Source organism: Rhineura floridana, chromosome 7 (assembly GCF_030035675.1).
Source record: "Rhineura floridana isolate rRhiFlo1 chromosome 7, rRhiFlo1.hap2, whole genome shotgun sequence".
Lineage (NCBI taxonomy): Eukaryota > Metazoa > Chordata > Lepidosauria > Squamata > Rhineuridae > Rhineura > Rhineura floridana.
In genome coordinates this window covers 133,834,529-133,857,383 of record NC_084486.1, presented here as the reverse complement: position 1 = coordinate 133,857,383, position 22,855 = coordinate 133,834,529, and the positions used below count along the sequence as shown (strand labels likewise).

General features: G+C 44.5%; 1 protein-coding gene across 3 annotated transcripts in view; it reads left to right on the top strand.

Moving 5' to 3' along the window:
- TNIK (TRAF2 and NCK interacting kinase) overlaps window positions 1–22,855 on the top strand; it is a 392,097-nt gene that overhangs the window by 206,138 nt on the left and 163,104 nt on the right. For all 3 annotated transcript variants that reach the window (XM_061637314.1, XM_061637313.1, XM_061637315.1), the window contains exons 3-4: window positions 12,123–12,179; window positions 18,285–18,410. In XM_061637314.1, coding sequence (XP_061493298.1) covers window positions 12,123–12,179; window positions 18,285–18,410 — 183 coding nt within the window. The remainder of the gene's footprint in view (window positions 1–12,122; window positions 12,180–18,284; window positions 18,411–22,855) is intronic.

Below are 22,855 nucleotides of genomic sequence, written 5' to 3'. Positions count from 1 at the left end.
AAAGGAAGGTCTTCAGTAGGTGCCCAAAAGATAACAGAGATAGTGCCTGTCTAATATTTAAGGGGAGGGAATTCCAAAGGGTAGGCCACTGCACTAAAGGTCCATTTCCTGTGTTGTGCAGAACAGACCTGGTAAAATGGTATCTGCAGGAGGCCCTCATTTGCAGAGCGCAGTGATTGACTGGGCATATAAAGGATAAGACAGTTTTTCAGGTATCCTGGTCCCAAGCTGTATAGGGATTTGTACACCAAAACTAGAACCTTGAACCTAGCCCACTAGCTAATAGGTAGCCAGTGCAATCCTTTCAGCAGCAGGGTAACATGTTGGTGATACCCTGCCCCAGTGAGCAGTCTTGCCGCCACATTTTGCACCAGCTGCAGCTTCTGGACCAATCTCAAGGATAGCCCCACATAGAGCGCATTACAGTAATCCAGCCTGGAGGTTACCAATGCATGGACAACAGTGGCCAGGCTATCCCGGTCCAGAAAGGGCCGCAGCTGTCTTACCAGCCGAAGCTGGTAAATGGCACTCTAGCTACTGAGGTCACCTGAGCCTCTAGCGACAAAAATGGATCCAGGAGCACTCCCAGACTATGGACCTGCTGTTTCAGAGGGAATATGACCCCATCCAAAGCAGACAACTGACCAACTATCCAAACTCAGGAACCACCAACTCACAGCATCTCTGTCTTGTTTCAGAGTCAATTTATTGGCCCTCATCCAGTCCACCACCAAGTCCAGGCACCAGTCAAGGGCTTGCATGGCCTCTCCTGATTCAGATGTTACAGAGAAATAGAGTTGGGTATGGCCAGTGTACTGCTGACACCTCGCCCAAATCTCCCGGTGACTGCTCCCAAGGGCTTCATATAGATGTTAAACAGCATGGGGGACAAGATGGTACCCTGTGGCATCCCACAGCACAACTGCCAGGGGGCCAAAAGACAATCACCCAGTGCTGTTCTCTGAAGACGACCGTGGAGATAGGATCAGAACCACTGTAAAACAGTGCTTCCCATACCTATCTCACCAAGTTGGCCCAGAAAGATACCATGGTCAATGGTATCAACAGCTGCCAAGAGATGACAATGGGGTGACATCCACCGCCTCATCTGACTGCTCCCAAGGGCTTCATATAGATGTTAAACAGCATGGGGGACAAGATGGTACCCTGTGGCACCCCACAGCACAACTGCCAGGGGGCCAAAAGACAATCACCCAGTGCTGTTCTCTGAAGACGACCGTGGAGATAGGATCAGAACCACTGTAAAACAGTGCTTCCCATACCTATCTCACCAAGTTGGCCCAGAAAGATACCATGGTCAATGGTATCAACAGCTGCCAAGAGATGACGTAAGAGTAACAGGGTCACACTCCCCTTGTCCTTCTCTCAATAAAGGTCATCCATCAGTGTGATCAAAGCCAATTCAGTCCCACAACCAGGCCTGAACCCAGACTGGAATGAGTCAAGATAATCTGTTTCATCCAAGAGTACTTGCAATTGCTGCGCCACAACCCTCTGAATCACCTTCCCTAAGAAGGGGGTATTTGCAACCGGTTGGTAGTTGTCGCAAACGAATGGGTCCAGGGTGGGCTTTTTCAGGAGTGGTTGGATCACTGCCTCTTTCAGGATGGTTGGAACCACTCGCTCCCACAACAATGCATTGACCACACCCTGGATCCACTTGGTTAAATCCCCTCAGCAAGTTTTAATAAGCCAAGAAGGGAAAGGGTCAAGAGGACACGTTGCTGGCTGCATCGTCTCAAGCACTTTGTCTACGTCATCAGGCCGCATCAACTGAAACCGTTCCCAAGAAGTTGCAGGAGACATTGCACTGGACAACTCACTGGGGACTACAGTAGATGTGGATGAGGAATCAAGATTGCTACAGAGGCAAGCAACATTACCCTCAAAGTGCCTTGCAAACAATTCATATGGGCCTCTGAAGGGTCTAAAACTCCATTTCCTGTAGTTGTTTTTAACAGACCCCTGACAATATGGAAAAGCTTCCATGGATGGCTACTTGAGGATGCGATGGTGGCAGAGAAGTGGGCCTTCTTTTCCTCCCTCACCACTGCACAGTAGACACAGTTATGTCTTACTCATGCCTGATCAACCTCAGCACATCTTTCACCACTTGCGCTGTAGCCGTCATCCAGCCTGTCTCATTGCCCTTAGTTCACTGGTGTAACAAGGTGCAAACTGTGCTCCACAATGCCAGAGAGGGTGCTCGGGGCAACTGTGTCAAGAGCCCAACATGTCTCGCTGTTCCACAGCGTGACAAGGGCTTCAACAGGGTCACCTGCTCTATCTACTGGGAACTCCCCCAGGGCATTCAGGAATCCAGTGAATTCCATTAGTCTCTGGGGGTGGACCATCTTAATCTGTCCACCACTCCTGCAGGGGAAGATCGGAACCGTAAGTGTAAACTTCACCAGGAAGTGATCTGACCATGACAATGGGGTGACATCCACCGCCTCATCTCCAGACCACCCCTTCCTCCACCTGGAGCAAAAAGCAAGTCAAGGGTGTGCCCTGCCCTATGTGTCAGGCCGGTGACAACTTGAGGTAGCCCCATGGTTATCATGGAGGCCATGAAGTCCTGAGCCGGAACACTAGAGGCAGCCTCAGCATGGACATTGAAATCACCCAGGACTATTGTTCTGGGCTCCTCCAATACCACAGCCGAGATGGCCTCTGCCAGCTGAGTCAGAGAAGCTGCCGGGCAGCAGGGTGGATGGTACACTACCAGCAACCTTAGTTTCTTGTCTCCTTGGCCTGACACCATGTGCAGGCCCTCACAGCCAGCTCCACGACAGAGTGGTTTTCTGGAGACAGAGATGCATGTTCTGTAGGCCACAGCAACTCCCCCTGCATCTTTGCACCCTGTGCTGGTGTTGCACCGAGTATCCAGGTGGACAAAACTGGGTCAGATCAACTCCTTCCAGCTCACCCACCCAGGTCTTGGTAATGCACACCAAATCAGCACCTTCATCCATGATGAAATCGTGGATGAGTGTGGTCTTATTGTGTACCGATCTGACATTAAACAACAGCACACACAAGCCAGTGGGCACAGCCGATGAGCAACGAGGAACATGTCCATGAGAGGAGTGCAGCAAGGAACAAGGAGTAGATAGCCTTGCCCTCGTGTTCTGTGGTAGTTCACCACCTCCCCATGGCCATACCTCCCTCTACCCATGATCACTGAAATTGGGGTGGCATCACCCATGCTCTTCCTTACTAAGACTCCACCAAAACACCTGATATGGACCCAACAAGAGCCCACCAACAAAACCTACCTGAGCCAATTATCCCAGTAGGCCTCTGTGAGGATTTGGAACCCTCGGACCCACTCAGTATTTTTTACACAGGGCACATCTATTCCCCCCCCATCTCATGCCCAGGGAGGGCTAGGCTTCTGCCAGTTACAGACTTTCACTCTGAAGGCATCTAACGACTTTCTCCTATCGTTCAGTTCACTGCACAGACTCTCACCCTGTGCAGTAACTACACATGTGCCATACACCCTCCCAGCTACCAGTGTCCTCTAAATTAATCTTTAAAAATAAAAGGGGATAGTGCCTTCACCCTCACTAAGGGGCTCCCCAAGGGATGACACCCTTCAGTGTTCCCCTTCGGTTGCAACTTCGCCTGCAGCAGGCCCACCATCCAAGGGCAGCTGGGATTCTATTCTCCCTGACCCAGCCAGGAGCTGATGTAAGAGGCTGCAGGATTGGCTGCAGCCTCTCTCTGGAGTCAGGGTCAAGCAGGGGGTCCCAGTCCTTGCAGCACTTACCAGGGACTTCAGTTGTCTCAAGAGACCCAGAGGAGCAATCAAGCAAGCACCTAGATGCTCAGATAATCACTTCCAGGGCAGATCTTCTCCAGTCCCCCAGTGCTGCAGCTGTTCCCCTTTTTCACTTTTGATTTGAATAAACTAGTTTTTCATTGTGTCTGAATTTGGGAAGCTGGTTTAGAATGAACCACAGTTTCTTGAGGTTGGGTGTAATGGAAAACAGCAAAAATGAAACTGGCAGCTTTCAATCTTGCCCCCTCTCACAAGGAGGATGAGGATGAGGATGAAATGTGTGAGGATAAAGCTCACCTTGGCTCATTGTTGCAATGCTAAATCTCATGGATTGGCCTTATGCCTAAACTGGCCCTTTGTGCTACCTAATCACATAGAACTTGTTCTCCTCAGTTCTATCCAGAAGACTTAGAAGAAGTTCAGGCTGGTTTAGTGCCGACTATTAGTACACCATATTCAAAAGTACTTGACTGCAACCAGTTTAATAATAATAAAAAGGCCTGCATCTAGCTTAATCAAGCTAAGTAAAGCAGAACATAATGAATGGGAGCCATGTTCCATTTCAGTTTTACTTAATCTTAGAACCTTTTCCAGCTGCCTCTACAGTGTCAATTTTATCCTGAGAATTTCAGCTGATTGAAAAAGCTACATTTAAAATGTACAGCTTGGGAAGGCCAAGAGCCACTTTGAGATTATATGCAGCACTGACGAATATTTATAAGGTGTATACATAACCTTCAGAATTCCTTTGTCTCAAAAAACTGTGCATAGATTACACACAGTGCTATCACTCAACCCAGCTGTGTACACTATTGCTGCCCTTGTTCATGGGAATCTAAGATGTCCACATAACACCCATCACCACGTAACACCCATGACATTCTTGAGTTAGCGATAGATTGGTAATGTTTTAAAGGTAATTAGAGAAATCACTTTCTGCTCAGATGAATACTCAATCAAAAACAGCAACAGCTTTGATGTTCTCACTTGAATAAGCTTCAAGCTGAGTTTGGGTTTGTACCCAAATAAGCTTTGACAGTCTATCTGGGGAGGGAAATCATGCCACATAGGGCATGATACCTCATACATACTAACAACATCTTGTGCCACACAATAATGTAATGCAGGAACCTTGATATCAATGAAGAAGCAGATAACACAGATGCATGTTTGAAGAGCGCAGTAGGCTACAATAATGACTGGATTTGAGTCAGAACATCTTTAACTAGCAGAGTGATAGCTCAAGACAGTTTGGTTTCTGAGCAGAAGATCCAAATGGCACCTCCCATGATGATATTAGAATACCAAAATAACATGAGAGCATGTTTTATGAGGCGCCTAATATACTGAAATGACAATGGGTTGTATTCCACAGAGCACTAAGACAATTTTTCCATCAGTGTAAGGATTTCTCCTTACCTGATGGAAAGATCTCCCCATCTCCTCCCCACTATGCACCCCCTAAATCTATTCTGGGGTTTCCCCCAACTTTCTAGAACAGATTTGAGTATGGTGCAAGGTGTGTGGAGGGGAAGAGGAGAGGGATACATGGTTGTGCTATCACTAACTCTAGTGCTAGCACAAAAAGTTAGTTGAATACCTCCTGTTGTGCTGCTCATTAATAGTACAGACACAAGCGCATACCACTCTAAATCTGCCATGTCCAAAGTATGCAAGAAGCTCAGCTCCTAGAATATACATATACAGACTTCTGTGCCTTGGGATGGTTTTGCCTCTAGCCTGCTGCCAAGCCTCCTGGTGGGAAGAGGCACATTGCAGATGTGCCACTTTCACCTCCTGTCCCTTGTCTCAAACATGCCACAACCCTTTGCTGTCTGTGCGGTTTGTGGCACCTGTGCTGCAGGTCAGCTGTTTTCTTTCCTATGTCTCTTGAAACCTCTAAGAGGATCACATCATGTCTTAAGAAGACAGACAATATAAACTCAGAAGCACAACATATAATCTTACATTTGATGAAGCCCAACAAAATTAAAGCTTCTGCAGTATTGCCACTTGTTAAAAATTATTTGCAACGAACCAGCCCAACTGGAAGAGTCTTGCTTCATTTCCAGATGAGGATTGGGCACACATCAGATTCACTGGTATGGTTTTGTTATTGTTTTGCTGGGGGAAGGAATTAGTTCATTGAACTAATTCCTGTGGAATTGCCTTCAATAATGCCTCTCATCTAGGGTGACCAGATGCAGTAGGGCAGGGGTAGCCAAGGTGATGCCCTCCAGATGTTGTTGGATTTCAATACTTATAAACCCCAGCCAGCATGGCCAATGGTAAGAGGATGATTGGAGTTGCAGTCCAGCAACATCTGGAGGGCACCATGTTGGCTACCCCTGTCCTAGATGATACTATTAACCTTTAATAGTTGTGCAGAAGAGAGAATATTAACTGGTGCAACTAGCCATGTGGCCTTGTAAGATTGCCACATTCCCCCCCCCCCCAGGCAGGTTTCTTGTACTTTTCCTAGCTATTGCAAGAGTTTTCTGATTGCACCCTTTGTATCGGGAAAGTCAGTTTTGCCTATAGAATTTTTGCCTTTTATTTCTTTGAGTGGGGAGGGGGGGAATAATTTGAAACCTTTGTTCTGACTCTTCTCCGCTGAACTGAGACAGTAGGATTGTAAAGGACAGAGTCCTTTTTTTTTCTTTTGCCTGTGAAACTTTGTAAAGTCTGTTTTACATGAATGGCAACAATGCCCAAATTAGGGAGCTAAAGGTTGTGACCAGATCAAAATTCATATGAAATTCACACCCCCTGACTGTCCCTAATTTTAGCCGAATTAGGGTTCCCTCCCTCCAGACATTTGAAAAACAGCAGCTAAGTGAACCAGCCTCAAATATACGGAGAATAATTTGAGTATTGGGTGACAGTGGTATAAATCAACAGGACTAAGGCCAACAACTCTAATATAGTCTGCATGCTTTGCCTGCCTCTTATTTAATCTCATCTCTGTTTTAGGAATAACCTCTGGAAGATGTTTGTTTGTAAACTAGTGATGAGAACTGGATAGTAAATGACATAGGCACATTGTCTGAGCATGGGCAATGCACTAGTCAGCTCAAGTTTCAAAAACTCATCCAGATGACCTCAGTTCACCCTGATCTCAGTCTGGCTCTCATTAGGAGGCTTTTTTTTGCCAGAAGAAGCATATTGGCACGCTTCACTCAGTTCCTTGAACAGAGCCAGTCCATTATGCAATTCCATGGAAAGAAAGTCAACCTAAAGCAGGCAGTGCCACTCTGCTGGAATGGTAACTGGCTTTTAGGTCATCTGCATGAATTTCAGATGCATCCCTTTCAGTTTCAGTGTACACATTGAGCACAAGTTACATGGGATGTGTCTGAAACTGAGCCAGACGTGACATCCCCCTGCTGTTGCAATTTATAAAGTTATGGACTTGTTTGTGTCTTTTTGTTTGTTTGTCCATAGCTGCTTTCTGTTTCCAAAGCTCTGGCTCCATAATGCAGGTAACAATGAATGCTCTCTGTGTGCACATGCATGCATTCCATTATGTGCACCCAGAGAACAGTGTGAAGGTGTTTGATGGCGCTCTGCTGAAGCCAAGTTAAATTAGGTACATTTTAGCAGGGAAATAGGTACTTTTAAAAAGTATTAATGGAGGTTAAGCTATCTCTCTTTGCTTCTTTGAGGAACATTTGGGTTGGCTCTATGTTCTGCTTTTGAATTCATGAATTAAAAAAAAATTGAAATAGAATGTATGTGTGAGTGAGCTCAATTCTGTAGCCTGTATACATTTTGTAGTTTACTGAATGTGCTTATCTTTTCCCATTTTGCATAACATTCTATGATTTCATGCTGGTTTGCTAGTTACAGATAGTGGCAAGAAGCTGTGCAGGCCACTAAAATCCCAGCTGCTGCAACCACTGGACAGTTTGAGAAACAATGTGGCATAGTAGTCAGAGTGCTGGAGGAGGACAAGGGAGACTTGAAGTCAAATCCATATTCAGCTGTGAAGCTCCTGGAGGGACTCTAGACTAGTCACACTGTCTCAGCCTATCCTACCTAACAAGATTGTTAGGGGTATAAGGTGAGGGTGGAGGTGGGGGAAAATCATGTATATCCTTGGAGGAAGCTTGGGATATAAATACATATTTTGTATCCTGTCATGTTCCTGTCCACTTCTGGCTTCTGAAACTTTCAGCAGGCATCGCCTGTACACTTTCTATCATAATGGCTAGAAACTTTCTTTTTTTCAAATGGAAGCCGAGATTCTCAAGAAGTTGCATTGGGCCATTACCACGGCATGTGTTTCTTCCTTCTCTGTGTTCCTGTGGAATCGCAGCATACAACCCTGAGTGTAGTCACATGTGTTCTGTATTTACATCATTTAACATACCTGAAAACATCACAACTTACCAAATTTTGGGGCGGTATTTGGAGTGCAGTGTTATCCAGAAAAAGCTTTTAAGAGCAAATGTAAAATACATGAGCACGCCAGCCACCAACAGTTACTTTGTACTGTTTTCCTGGAATAGGGGGGGGGGAATTGTACTGTGTGTGTAATGTATGGGTGGGTGCTCTGTTGCAGCTTTACAAAAGGTGGTTGCCTGAAAACCTAATCTGTATCGTCAAACTGTTGCTGCCTAATTGTCCTTGTTTCCCCCCTGTTGCCTGTGTGCATGGGTGAGCCCTGGCACACTGAATGTAACACTGTTCCCTCAGGATGCTGGGATCCTCTGCAGTGACCTAGTTTTGTTTGTACAGTGCTGAAAATTCAGCACTATGCCCAGCCTGAGATTTTGTCACATGGTCTCCTGGAAGGACAGAGCCAAGAATCTGTTGCAGCAGCAGACTCATTGCCGTGCCGTTATCGTGTTCTGAGCAGGGCTTTATCTGATGGGCAGTAGGACTGTGAATAGGGATGGGGGAGAAATTCAATTCTGTTTGCTTTTCAAAGGTGAATCTACCCAATTCACACTTTCCTAAGCAACGCATGAATCAAAACACAGCCATGCTTCAAAATTTGCACTTCTCTGAATTTTGCAGTGCAATTCTCCAGCCCAAGCAGTGTGTACAAAAATGTGTGTACTAGGGAAAAGTGTGCATAAAAATGTATATGTTAGTGAAAATAGCATACAAAATGCACTGCATTTGAAAAAATTGCTTTGTAGACATGAGTATATTAGGCAAAACTGCATATAAAATGAGTATTAGGAAAAATGCTGATGAATTTTCACAAGAACTTTTTTCAAAATTGCAAACTGATGTGGAAATGTGGACAAATGAACTTAAGAATGGTAAAATGAGGAACTGAGAAACGCAAATATTCACCCATCCCTAACTGGGAATCAATCACTCCTGAGCGAAGGAGGGCTAAAAACTGACCAGCTATCGTTAGAACATAGACTGGTAGTGCTAAAGCAATCTCTCGAGGTATTATCTTGAAAGGAATGAGCGGGTTCACCCAGCCTGTGCTTGCTGTCCTAGATCAGCTTTGCTTGGCTAAATGTGTTCTATACTGGGCATGATAGGAAATAGTCACAGTGCAACATTATTTAAATTCACTGCTACTGGTCAGTAAACAAGGCCTGACCAGCTTCAGAAAGGGGATTTGGATCAAGGTTGTGACGCAAGTGAGAAAGGACCCTCATGTCAGTTACCTTACTTAGTCCTTCCCTCCCCATCAGCTGTTAGCTGCTCTGGAGATTACCAAAGATAATACCATCTTTTACCATACATGGTTCTCCCCTTCCTTCTTTAATCCCCACAACAACCCTGTGAAGTAGGCTAGGCTGAGAGGTGGTGACGGGCCCAAGGTCACCCAGTGAGCTTCATGGATGAGTGGGGATTTGAACCCTGGTCTCCAAGCTCCTAACCTAACACTTTAACCACTACACCACTCTGGATAGTCGTGCTCTCTCATATAAACAGAGGTGGTTTTTTTGCCTGTGTGTTTTCCCTTCCATAGCTGAGAGCAGCTCTGAGGGAGGATGATTTAAGTTGTGGGTGAGAATGATATGGGGCCAAAGGGTTAAGCTTCCTGTACCATGGTCCTGATCCAAATCTACTCCCTAAGGCTTTTTTTAAAGAGATAAAGGAAGGAAAGAAAAACTTGTGGGAAACTGCAGGGATGGCATTCCCATGTATCGCCTGCGTCTGGCCTTCAAGTCAAGTTCAATCACTGCCCCCCCCCAGTCTTTCCCTAAACAAAATGCCTTAATGGTGCTGCATGCCAGTGTTGTGTGCCAGTGTGCTTCTTATATGCCTTTGTCTATTCAGCTGCTACCTGAAATGGCAAGGGCCATTGCTGCAATAAGTAGACTGCTCTGTGGCCTTCCAGTTGTTGGACTTCAACTCCCACCAGTCCCAGCTAGCATGGCCAGTGGTCAGGATGATGGGAGTTGTAGCCCAGTAACATCTGAAAGGGCCACAGGTTCTCCCATTCCTCCTTTAAAAGAAACCAATGACAACTGAAGATGTTATTGCATTTGCTGCTGGTGGTTTGTTTGTCTTGGTTGATTGTTTTTGTTGGTGATTGTTGAATTTTATTGACTGTTTTATTGCAATTTGAACTGTATGTTTTAATGTTTGCAATTGATAATATTGTATATTTGTTATTGATGAAAGTCGCCTTGGGAAAGCTGTAGTCTTTAAAGGCAGCTTGGAAATGTTTGTTAGAATAATAACAGGTGTATTTCTGAGAGAAGAAAGGAGGCAGAAATACAACTGAATTGCAAACATATATGGATATATAAGCAAAGATTTAAAATATGACATTCCAACTACTGCAAAGAAAAAATCAGCTTGGTTAAAATGATATGTTGCTGTTCCACAGCTTCCATTTTCACTTTGCATACTCAGCTCCTTTCCAGTGTGAGGAATATCTCATAACACCGGAAATTACCCTTGTGCTTCAAAACACAATGGGTTGTCTCCAACCCTGCAAAAGTGGGATTCCACTCACACAGTGGGGCTCCCTCTTCTTCTTCCTTCCCCAGTCCCCCACCAAATCTGCTCCAGTGTCTTCCCCTACCCCTAAGGAATAGATTTTGAGGGTGTGCAGGGGTGAGGAAAGGAGGAGAATTTCTGTTGTGAGTGGAATGACAGCAATAAGACTGATTTCTAGCTTTCCTCAAATAATAAGGGCTCATCCTGTCAAAGTTTGACAGTTACTGCATTTCATTCCATGTGGAATGAGGCTAATCTACTAATTCTTCCATATTCCAGACTTTATTTAGCATCAGAGTGTTGGCTCTGAGGTCTAATGTTAGTCGCTTGTATGTTCAGCTGTAAAGCTGCTTCAGGCTAGAAAGGGGAAAAAAGAATAGAAGACCAAAAATTTATGAATCCTGTGCATTTGCTATTATGTATAAGAAGAAACAGAATCTGAAGACTTGGGGCCAAATTTAGGCAATATGAGAAATGTGTGGTTACATTCACATATATATGTGTTTTCCAAAAAAAATTGCAGCTGTATGGGAGTTAAACCTCCCCTCTTGAGCTCTGTGTTCCAAATTAAAATTTCCCTCCCGAATAAACTTGCTGTTCCTCCAAGTATGGAAGCTCCCACTGGCACCAATGGGTGCCTCCTTCACTCTGGGCACAGCAGCTGGGGGCAGGAAGAGTGATTTTCATTTGGCCTGCAGTGTAGAGGAAAGAGCTACCCCTACCCCTCCCAACATGACACAGCGCTGATCCTGGTTGCCATGCCTTCTCCCCTCCCCCTTGGTATTTTTGTTTCTGAAAAAAACAACATATTCATGAAATGAAATCTCATATTTCACATATTGTCTAGTTTGGTCCTCAGGTGCTGTTTTGATGCCAGTGTTTGACAGTGACGCAATAGCTGCTGTCCTGTGACTGGTCCTCCACTACTCTCAGCAGAGAACATGTTTACCCTAGTGCAGCCCATTCAGATTACCAAACTTAGCTTAGGGGAGCCCTTTCCCCCAGGGCTTGAGGTTCCTTTGTCACCTGTATGATCTTCCCTAGTGGAGGGTATGTGGCAGATTGTGCTGTGAAATGGTAATTTATGGGCTCACAGCTGAATAATTTGGTTTAGTCAGTGGCCTTGTAGATCCCTTCCGACACTACTATTCTGTGGTTCTGTGGGTATGCTGTAACTTGAATTCCTGCATTGAGGAGGGGTTGGACTGAATGTTATTGGCTTCTGACTTTGTACTGGACTTCCTGACGGAATGAAGCTACCAACTGCTATATTCTCAGTAGAAGTCCTTTCTGAATCCACCCGGGCTGATGGATTTGTAGTTTGTCACCAAACATTTTGTACCAGTGTGTAACTGGGGAAACTAAATGATTCCTTTTTTTTCTTTCCTAGGGCCGTCATGTTAAAACAGGGCAGCTTGCAGCTATTAAAGTCATGGACGTCACCGGGGTAATGTATCATTCTTTTCTTGACTTTCTGATCATGTACTAGCATAACTAAAATGGTAGGAAATCTACTCAATAGTTTACAACTATCCATCAGATATTAAAACCCCAATTTTGTGTGTGTCCCTTGGTGTGTGTGGCAAGGACACCCATGGACTTTGGTCAGAATGGGAGTAGACCCCAAATGACATCTTTCATTTAAAAGCAAAGCCAGCATCAAAGATTGGCATCCTTAGTCACCAGCAGGCTCACTATCCTAGGGTCTGTCTAGTTCATTACTGTCAACCCTGACTTGACATCAGCTTTCCAGGGTTTCAGGCAAGGAAAGTTCCCAGGCCTACCTGGAGATGCTGGGGATTGAACCTGGGACCTCCTGCATGCAAAGCAAATGCTCTATCGCTGAGCTGTCTATGCCTGCTTTGATGACCAGGCGGGGACAGCGACAAGGAGTTTTCTAGCACCAGGTAAATGTGCCTGCTTTGATTGGCTATCACTGTCCCATTACTCTGAGAGAGAGGAGTGGCAATCTTAAACCTACAAGACTGTGTTTTCTTTGCGCTTCCCCAGCCCCTTTTGAGGGATAATTTAGCAGAATCACTCAAATACAAAACAGAGACTTTAGAACTGGCTTTAGGGAAATGAATGAATCTTTTCTGTTCCTTCACTCTTCTCCTGGTAATAGTCCTCAGTGTCTCACTTTACTGAACGGCATTCTTTCACAATGAATTAAGCTGGAATGCACTGGAGGAAGAAATGCTGCTGGAACTGAGATATTTTTATGCTGCAGCTCCATGTGAGGAAGCCTTTGAAACATTGAGCTCTACATTTTTGCACCTTGCAAGAACCAGCTATGAGAGTGGGCACACGTAGCTGTTGTATGATTAGAAAAGGTCTTGCAGAAAATGCATAAATATGGTCACTAAAGAATTTACATGACAAAAAAGAACAGGGATTTTCAAGGTATTAAGCTTGTTATTCCTTTAATAGGAAGAAAATAAACTACGCACTTGCCAAAAAGCCACAGGGGAAGAAAATGTAGAATTACTAAAGGTTTTGGAAGCATAAGCACTTTAGGGGTTACTTAATAAGAGTCTTAATTCACACAAAAAAGTATACACCATGTCTAAAGCCACTTTGTCAGATTTCTTGCTTGAAAATACAGCATGGGGCTTCAGGGAGAGCTTGTTTAAAAATACAATTAAATACAGGATTTAAGCCATCACCTTTCACACACTCTCACACTCACAGCCATTGTGCTGCAGCAGCACCTCCCACCCTGTGTCATAGACACACTCACACTGTCTTCTCTGAACTTCTTGAGTTCTTCTGGTGTACAACTGCTTTGTCTGCTGGCAGCCATTTTTTTTTCCTTTGGTCTCACACAGGGACCTCAAATTTGCTGGATTTACATGTGCTTATATTCTGGGCCCGATCTGCACTATACATTTAAAGCAGTATTATACCACTTTTAACAGTCATGGCTTCTCTTTTCCCAGGGACTTCTGGAACTGTAGCTTTGTGAGGTGAATAGGGGATCTCCTTACAACTCTCAGCACCCTTAACAAACTACAGTTCCCAGGATTCTTTGGGAGAAGCCATGACTGTTTAAAGTGGTATAACGTATTAAACGTATAGCTTTAAATGTATAATGCAGATGAGGCCTAGCTCTTTGTTAAATTATGCCTTTACATTGGAGTTTTGAAACCTAATAACTTTAGGAACGAATACCAGATTTTCACCAGAATAGTGTAACCAGCATACAGATGTCAGCTTTGTCTAAATCTTTGATTTTAACTGAACATCAGGAAAAACTTCCTAACTGTTAGAGTGGTGCAACAATGGAACCAATTGCCTCGGGAGGTGATGGGCTCTCCAACACTGAAGGCCTTCAAAAGACGGCTGGACAGCCACCTGTCAGAGATGCTTTGAGTTGGATTCCTGCATTGAGCAGGGGGTTGGACTTGATGGCCTAATAGGCCCCTTCCAACTCTACGATTCTGTGGCTCTATGATTCTGTGATTCAGATGACATTACCTAGCAGTTTTCCATTGATGTCAAAATGGTGCCCCCCCCCAGTCCCATCCCAGTTAGCCTGGAAACATACTGTGGTCGGTAATAACGTTGTGAATACTCTTAATAAATGGCCAGGGAACTACAAATATGGTTCTTGAAAAGGGCCTGCCATTCCCTGGGAAGCAGGGTTGTCTTCAGTTTGAGGGGTCTTTGGGCAAAGGCACCCTTCGCTGCTGGTGGGCTCTAGAATGCATACCTGGGAGCAGCAGCAGAACTGAGTGGCTGGGAGGCTCCCATGTTAAATTCTCCTAATGCCCCCAATTTACACTATGTTTGTTAGACTCAGGTGCTAGGTGCTGCTTGGAATGCCAGTGGGGGAAACCCTTTAAGGGTCCAGGGCACGCATGTAGCAGCTGCCCAAGGATGCCAGGTGCTGACTCTGGCCCTGTTAGGAACACCACTTTACTGATCATACTATTGGTACAGTCACATATACTTGTTCCTCCCTTCAACATTGTGATGACTTGCATTTGAGAATGCGCCACCACGGCTTTTAGGGAGAACTTGCATAGCGTTTCATGCTGCCCTAAACACACAGTGCTTTTCTGTGGTGTCACCCAGTGGTGGCTGGTGGCTCCATGTCCGTGGGGCAGTGGAATCCGCTCCAGACAGCTCCTTGAAAGTTTGGGCTAAAACTCAGAGCGGATTCCACTGCCCCACTGACATGGAAGTCACCAGCTGCCCCGGCATCATCACATCTGTGCGCCATCAGTTGATGGGGAATCCAGCAATATGTATGTATCTGTGGATCAACTCTTTTGCTAACTTCCAAATCTCACTAGCCTTCAGATTCTTATAGGCAATGAATGGAGACTATTGTAAAAAGCTATATTTTTTGTCCTCCCCCCTCCTGCCATTTCCTTTAAGCCCCTCATTCACTTTATCACCCTTCTGTGAATTCTCTTTCAAAGATGACAGCGTTTCATTCATCCCTGTAATACTGCATAAAGAAAAGCAGGAGTTATTCCCACATAGTGTAGGACATCTGGTCAGAATGCGTAGTTGTTTCAAAAATGCTTGCATGTGCAGTTTATACTACAAGCACCAGGGTGTCTTCTATTTTCTGGTTTTTAAAATAAAAGTGAAGCCGGAACCAAACAGATAGAAAGGGACTGAAAGGGGTGGGGAGGAAGATGCAGCAGGAGAGGAGAAAGGAAGTCACTGGACTTTCCTGGTTCTGGTAGAACAGGAGGAATCGCCACCAATGCCAGGCGTACATTCCCAGTAATGTATGGTCTTTAGTGCCTTGGAATCAGTTTCTATTAGTATACCCAGTTTCCCTAGTACCTTCCCGACTTTAAAACTGTATCATGGGAAAGAGAAACATTTGTCTGAGTTAAATCTAGCCTTTCTTTCCAAGGCATACACAGCCCTGCGTTTCCAGACAATAAAATTAATTTCCTTGAAGGGAAATATAAGAAAATTCCAAGAGTTCAGTACTTCTGCATCTATGACAGCCAGTGGGTAGAGGACGTTACATGTTATACTACAAACCCAGAGGCCATGAGGTCAGCATTAATGGGAAAGAGCCCGATGCACTTATGGACGTGATCCCACTCTTCTCTCAAAGGTTCAGTGAATGCACAAGGGGGGTGTCATATGAACGCTTCATTAAGTTCAAGGGGATGTAGAGTGAGGAATTCAGAAACAGGTTGTGATGAATACTTCATTGCATGAGAGGGTTGTGGCTGCTGCCCTTAAAGAGGTGATATTGCAGCCACTCCTGAAAAAGACAGCCCTGGACACAGTGGATTTTAACAACTCTTGCAAATATCCTCTTTTGGGGGAAGGTGATTAAGAGGGTCATGGCAGAACTACTGCAGATATTCCTGGATGATTATCTGATTCCATTCTAGTCTGAGTTTGGGACGAAATCAGCTTTGAATGGCCTTTATAGAGAGAATAGAATCATAGAGTTAGAAGGGGCCTATAAAGCCATTGAATCCAACCCCCTACTCAGTGCAGGAACCCAAATTAAAGCATACCCAACAGGTGGCTGCCAGATGCCTCTTGAATTTGTCCAGTGTTAGAGAGCCCACCAGCTCCCTACGTTATTGGTTCCCTTGTTGTGCCTCTCTAACAGTTAGGAAGGTTTTCCTGATGTTCAGTTGAAATCTGGTTTCCTGCGACTTGAGCCCATTATTCTGTGTACTGCACTCTGGGACAATTGTGAAGAGATCTTGCCCTCCTCTGTGTGGCAACCTTTCAAGTACTTGAAGAGTGCAATGATCTCTCCTTAGTCTTCTCTTCTCAAAGCTAAACATGCCCAGTTCTTTCAGTCTCTCATCATAGGGCTTTGTTTCCAGTCCCTTGATCATCCTTGTTGCCCTCCTCTGAACCCGTTCCAGTTTGTCTGCATCCTTCTTAAAGTGCAGTGTCCAGAACTGGATGCAGTACTCAAGATGAGGCCTAACCAGTGCTGAATAGAGGGGAACTAATACATCATGTGATATGGAAACTATACTGTTAATGCAGCCTAAAACAGCCACATTGCACTGTTGGCTCATATTCAGATTGAGATCAACAACAATCTCAAGATCATAGTATTAGTGAGCCAAGTATGCTTCGTCTTATAACTGTGCATTTGGTTTCTTTTTCCTAGGTGTAGAACTTTGTACTAATCCCTGTTAAATTTCATTCTATTGTTTTCAGTCCAATGCTCCAGCCTATCAAGGTCACTTTGAATTTTGTTTCTGTGTTCCAGGATATTAGCTATCCCTCCCAATTTTGTATCACCTGCAAATTTGAAAAACATTACCTGCACCTCCCCATTCAAGTCATTAATGAAAATGTTGAAGAGCACTGGGCCCAGGACTGAGCCCTGCGGTACTCCACTGGTTACCTCTCCCCATTTTGAGAAGGAATCATTGATAAGCACTCTCTGAGTACAATTCTGGAGCCAACTGTGGCTCCACCTGATAGTTGTTCCATCCAGCCCACATTTAGCTAGCTTACTAATCAAAATATCATGCGGCACTTTGTCAAAAGCTTTGCTCAGTCTCTTGGTGGCTTTGGTGCCACTGACCATGGTATTCTTCTGGACTGACTTTGCCACATTGTTGGGACTGCATTATAGTGGCTCCATTCCTTCCTGCAGGATTGTGTCCAGGGAGTCCATTGGGAGGGTGCTGTTCAGACCCCTGCTGTTTATGCTATGGAGTGCCTCAGGGCACTGTTTTGTCTCCATTGCTACTCAACATCTATATAAATCTGTTAGGAGCAGTCATTAAGAGCTTGAGTAAGGTGTCACCAGTGTGCCGATGATACCCAGCTCTATTTGTCCATTATATCTCAGTCAGGAGAGGCTGTGCAACTTGGGCTCAAAGAACTGCCTAACACCTTAAGCTCCACCTTAATCACCAAGATCTTCTGATGTGACACTTTTGGTGGCCCTGAGGTTCAGTCAGCAGGCCCTGTACTGCGGAACTCCTTGCCAATAAAAGTGCAACAGAACCCATCCCAGTTTTCTTTTATACGTCTTTTAAAAAGTTTATTGTTCAGGCAGACCTTTGGAATTTGATTTTTTTTTTAAAAAAACCAACCAGTTTTTATTGACATGTTACTGACCAATGCTGGGTTGTTTTATGTTGTATGCCACTGGTATATTTCCTACGAAAGTGCAGGTTGCAAATATTGAAATAAAATGGGGGAAAAACTCCATTGTTTGAACTGTGTTCCTATTGAACTTTATTGGCTTTCAGTTTACACATCAAAGCCTCAGTCCATTGGTTAGCACACTCAAGTCAGTGCCTTGGATCCAATGGTTTTTTTCATTGGCAGAAGCTTTTCCCATTCACTGAAAGGAACCTTTGGATCCCACCCGGTGTGCTTAGCTCTCTGCGGTATTGTAGATCCATTGGCTTCTCAAGTTTATGCGTTGACATGGTGAATTAGCTTTTTTATTTCATTGTAGGAAAGGGAGAAACAGAGGGGAAGGAGAGAGATAAACCAGTTATGAGGAAGGTGAAGAGAAATAATGCCTGAAAATCAGCCTGTTGTTGATTTGATGACTCTGATTATATTTCGTTTTATCCAGGATGAAGAGGAGGAAATTAAACAAGAAATTAACATGCTAAAGAAATATTCTCATCACCGAAATATTGCTACTTACTATGGTGCTTTCATTAAAAAGAACCCCCCAGGAATGGATGACCAGCTCTGGGTATGCAGTGTTTTCTTCTTCTTCTTCATCATCATCGTCATCATCATATCACAATCATCATCACCACCACCATTTCTTTTTTTTAACTAACAGTCTTTTTTGTCTTCATTCCCTGTGGTTTATCTGCCTGGAATATTCAAAATCCCTGTGACATTTCACGGAAAGCTGTGAAGGGCTGATTGTTTCCTGCCTTTTCTAGAATCAGTGTGTTTGCTTTTTAAGGGCTCTGTTCTTCATGTGCTCTAAATCACCTGTACATCACTGTAAAGAAAGAACACTTCTACTTTTCTGGCATAGCTCATAGTTTGAAACAGACACAACATCCTTTCAGGATTCCATAAAAATGATGTGTCTTAAGAACATAAGAAGAGCCTGCTGGATCAGACCAAAGGCCCATATAATACAGCATCCAGTTCTTGCATTGGTCAACTGGATAACTGGGGAAAGCCTGGAAACTGAACCTGAGTGCAACAGTGCCCTCCCCACTTGTGCTCCCTGCTATTCAGAGGCATATTGCCTCCAATAATAGCTACTTATTGATAACCTTCTCATCCATCAATTTGTCTAAAACCCTTTCAAAGCCATCTTTGTTGGTGGCCATCACTGGATCTTGTGGGAGAGAATTCCATAGTTTCACTACGTGCTGTGTGAAGAAGTCCTTCCTTTTGTCTGTCCTGAAGCTGCCAGCATTCAGTTTCATTGGATGGCTCCACGTTCTAGTATTATTAGGGAGGGGGGAAAACTACTTTCTCCATACCACACATAATTTTACACTCCTCTGATCCCCCCCTTTTTTGAGCTTCAGCAACCACATCTGTATTCAGCATTCCAACTTCAGTCTTACATGCTAAATGTAAGGGTTTTGACTGTTATAAGAAATGATTGCCACTCAAAAAGGCAGCCCCACATCACATCTGCCCTGTTCCCCAACCCCATACCAGTGGCAGCTGATGGCTTCATGTCAGTGGGGCAGTGGAATCTGCCCTGGGTTTTAGTCTGAATTTTCAAGGAGCTATCCAAGGTGCTGAAATCAGGAGCAGATTCCATTGCCCTATACCGTGTAATCTGTAGCAGAAGTTGCCCATGTGTTGACATCAGTGTGAACCCTAGTATTTGGCTGAATGTTAAAAGTGACAGTATGGAGCAGGCCTTCTACAAGTGGTGCCGGTGTGTGAGTCAAATTACAGAAAGAGAAGCCACTGTCTGGGCCCATAATTGAAAACAGCATGGTGTATTTTGCCCCACCTTACTACTTAACCACTACTAAATTAGTTGCCTGATTGAATTAGAACTTGTGAGAATTCTTTCTTTCCTGCTCTGGTGATAAATGCTTGTTTATTTTTCACCCTTGTCTTTGTTGGACTAAAACTCTCTCCTGATATCACCCAAGTAATTCTCTTTATCAACACTCCACAAGGTGGTACAGAAATAATAATAATAAGCCAGAGTTCTTTCAGTACAGATTAGGATCTCGGTGAAACAAGCAGGTTTATGATGTATTGTATTACCATCATCCTTGGGATGCATTTTTCTATTTTCACTGTGCACATTTTATCATACTTGTAATTTTTTATGAAATGTTTTCTAATTGCTTTTAACTTGCTGTAAGCTGCCCTGATCATTATTATTGTAGTGGAAAGGTGGGTATAAGTGTTCTTAGTAAACGTTTCAGTGCTAGACAACCCCTCTGTTCTTAGAAGTCAGCAGGCTTCAGGGACTGGTCAGAGGCCCAGTGGGTGTATTTTGCTACACAAACTGACTCCCCCCCCCCCGCAATAACAAGCTCCATAAAAAGTTGGTGCTATTCGACAGCGAGGTCTTCACTGTTATGGAGCAGACGTGCACTCAGGCATAGCCAGGGTGCTACGTACAAAATCCAAAAGCGGCATGTAATATCCATGTATGGAATATCTCTATTACATCTTGAAAATTTTTCTCCTCTTTTCTTTGAGAGAGAAACTGTGCATGGTTTTTATTTAATAATCACACTTTGGTTCAAGTTTGGGAACATCACCAGGGGCCAGACAAAATTGCTACGGGGTTGAATTTGTCTCACGGATCTCTGACCTGTTGTAGAAGCAGAAGAATCAGGAGAACAGGATCGCCATGATTCAGGCTGGGCAGAGCAGGGCATTTTATGGCCTTCCAGAGGTTGTTGGACCACAGTCCCCATCATCCCTGGCCACTGGCCATGCTTACTGTCGCTGATGGAAGTTGGAACCGAACAACATCTGTGGGGTCACCCCTAGCCTAACCCCTATAAAAAGGTTAAGACAATGTGATCATTACAACATGGGGTCTCCCTGGGCCCCAACCACAGGCCTGTGTCACATCTTCTTTACTCCTGCCATAATAATAATAATAATAATAATAATAATATTTAATTTGTTTGTTGCCTATCTGGCAATTAGCCACTCTAGGCGACGTACATTAAAAAAGATAAAATACAATAATATCAGATGCAATCACATTAATAACAACAGATAGAAATACTGGACAGTCATCAATACATATAAAAGCAATTATATTAACAACATACGATAGATGACAGACTCATGACGATTTACCCATCCCAAGGACCTCAAAGGCTTGTTGGAATAGTCACGTCTTTAGGGCCTTGCGGAATACATCTAGGGAAGGGGCATGTCGAAGATCACATGGGAGGGAGTTCCAGAGAGTGGGGGCCACCACAGAAAAGGCTCTCTTCCTAGTACCCACCAACCTAGCTGTTTTGTTTGCGGGATTGAGAGAAGGCCTTGTGTGGCTGATCTAGTTGGGCGGCATAATTGGTGGTGGTGGAGGCGCTCTTTCAGGTAAGCTGGGCCGAAACCGTACAGGGTTTTAAAGGTTAAAACCAACACCTTGAATCGGGCCCGGAAAACAACCGGCAGCCAGTGTAGATCAAATAACACTGGCGTGATGTGGTCCCGTCGTTGGCTGTTGGTAAGCAAGCGCGCCGCTGCATTCTGTATAAGTTGTAATTTCCGGACCGTTTTCAAGGGTAACCCCACGTAGAGCGCATTACAGTAGTCCAATCGAGAGGTGACCAGGGCATGCACCACGAGCGGGAGCTGTTGAACAGGGAGGTAGGGTTGCAGCCTACGTATAAGGTATAATTGATACCAAGCTGCCCGGCTCACAGCCGAAATCTGAGCCTCCATGGACAGCTTGGAATCAAGAACAACCCTGAGGCTGCGGACCTGGTCCTGTAGGGGCAACTTCACCCCACCAAACACCAGGTCAACATCTCCTAACCCTCCCTTGTCTCCCACAAGTAGTACCTCGGTCTTATCAGGGTTCAACTTCAACCTGTTCCTGCCCATCCATCCACTCACGGATTCCAGGCACTTGGACATGGTCTCCACAGCCCTCTCCGGTGAAGATTTAAATGAGAGATAGAGCTGAGTGTCATCCGCATATTGGTGACAATGCAGCCCAAATCTCCTGATGATCTCTCCCAGCGGCTTTACATAGATGTTAAATAGCATGGGAGAGAGGATAGAACCCTGTGGCACACCACAATTGAGAGGCCAAGGGTCTGAAACCTCGTCACCCAATGCTACCTGTTGGCGCCTATCAGAGAGAAAGGATTGGAACCACCGTAAAACCGTGCCTCCCAATCCCAAACTCTCCAGGCGATCTAAAAGGATACCGTGGTTGACGGTATCAAAAGCCGCTGAGAGATCCAGGAGGACAAGGAAGGTGAATTCTCCCCTATCCAGTGCCCTCCTCATATCATCAACCAGAGCGACCAAGGCTGTTTCAGTTCCATGTCCAGTCCTGAAACCCGATTGGTATGGATCTAGATAATCCGTTTCATCCAAGTGTGTCTGCAACTGCCTCACTTCATCTATGCTTTGCCTTAGCTTTCACTTTATCTCTTTGCTGCATCATGCTTTGTCTTGCTCAAAGAATTTTGCCCCCCCCTTTGGAGATAGTAACTCTTAACAATATTCTTCAAACGATGGGGGGGGGGGAGAAAAAGCTACAACCATTTATATTAATTTATTGAACTTGAGAGAGGTGAAAACCTCAGAATTTGGACAGTTTATTCAGAGTTTGGAATGTGAAAAGGTGAGGAGGGGAGAAAATAGATGTTGTGTGTGTGTGTGTGTGTGAATATACATTTATTACTGCATTGATTAGAGTTATGTACTCATATATGCTTACAGCCTGTCTTATCTCAAGAGTGCATAGGGCATTATGGACATGAAAGAACATTCCTCTCTCAAGTACACATATTATAAAGTAGGCATGCTCTATAAAGCGAAGTCCATCCCTTCTTAACATCCAGCTAGCTTTTACTCTGCCCAACAGCCACCTTGTCACTTTATTATATCATAACAAGTGGCTCACTAGATTGTTCTCCTTCCATTCCTTTGACCGTTGTCTTATTGGAAGTGGATAGAAAGGAAGGTTTCATAGAATTGTAGAATTGGAAGGGT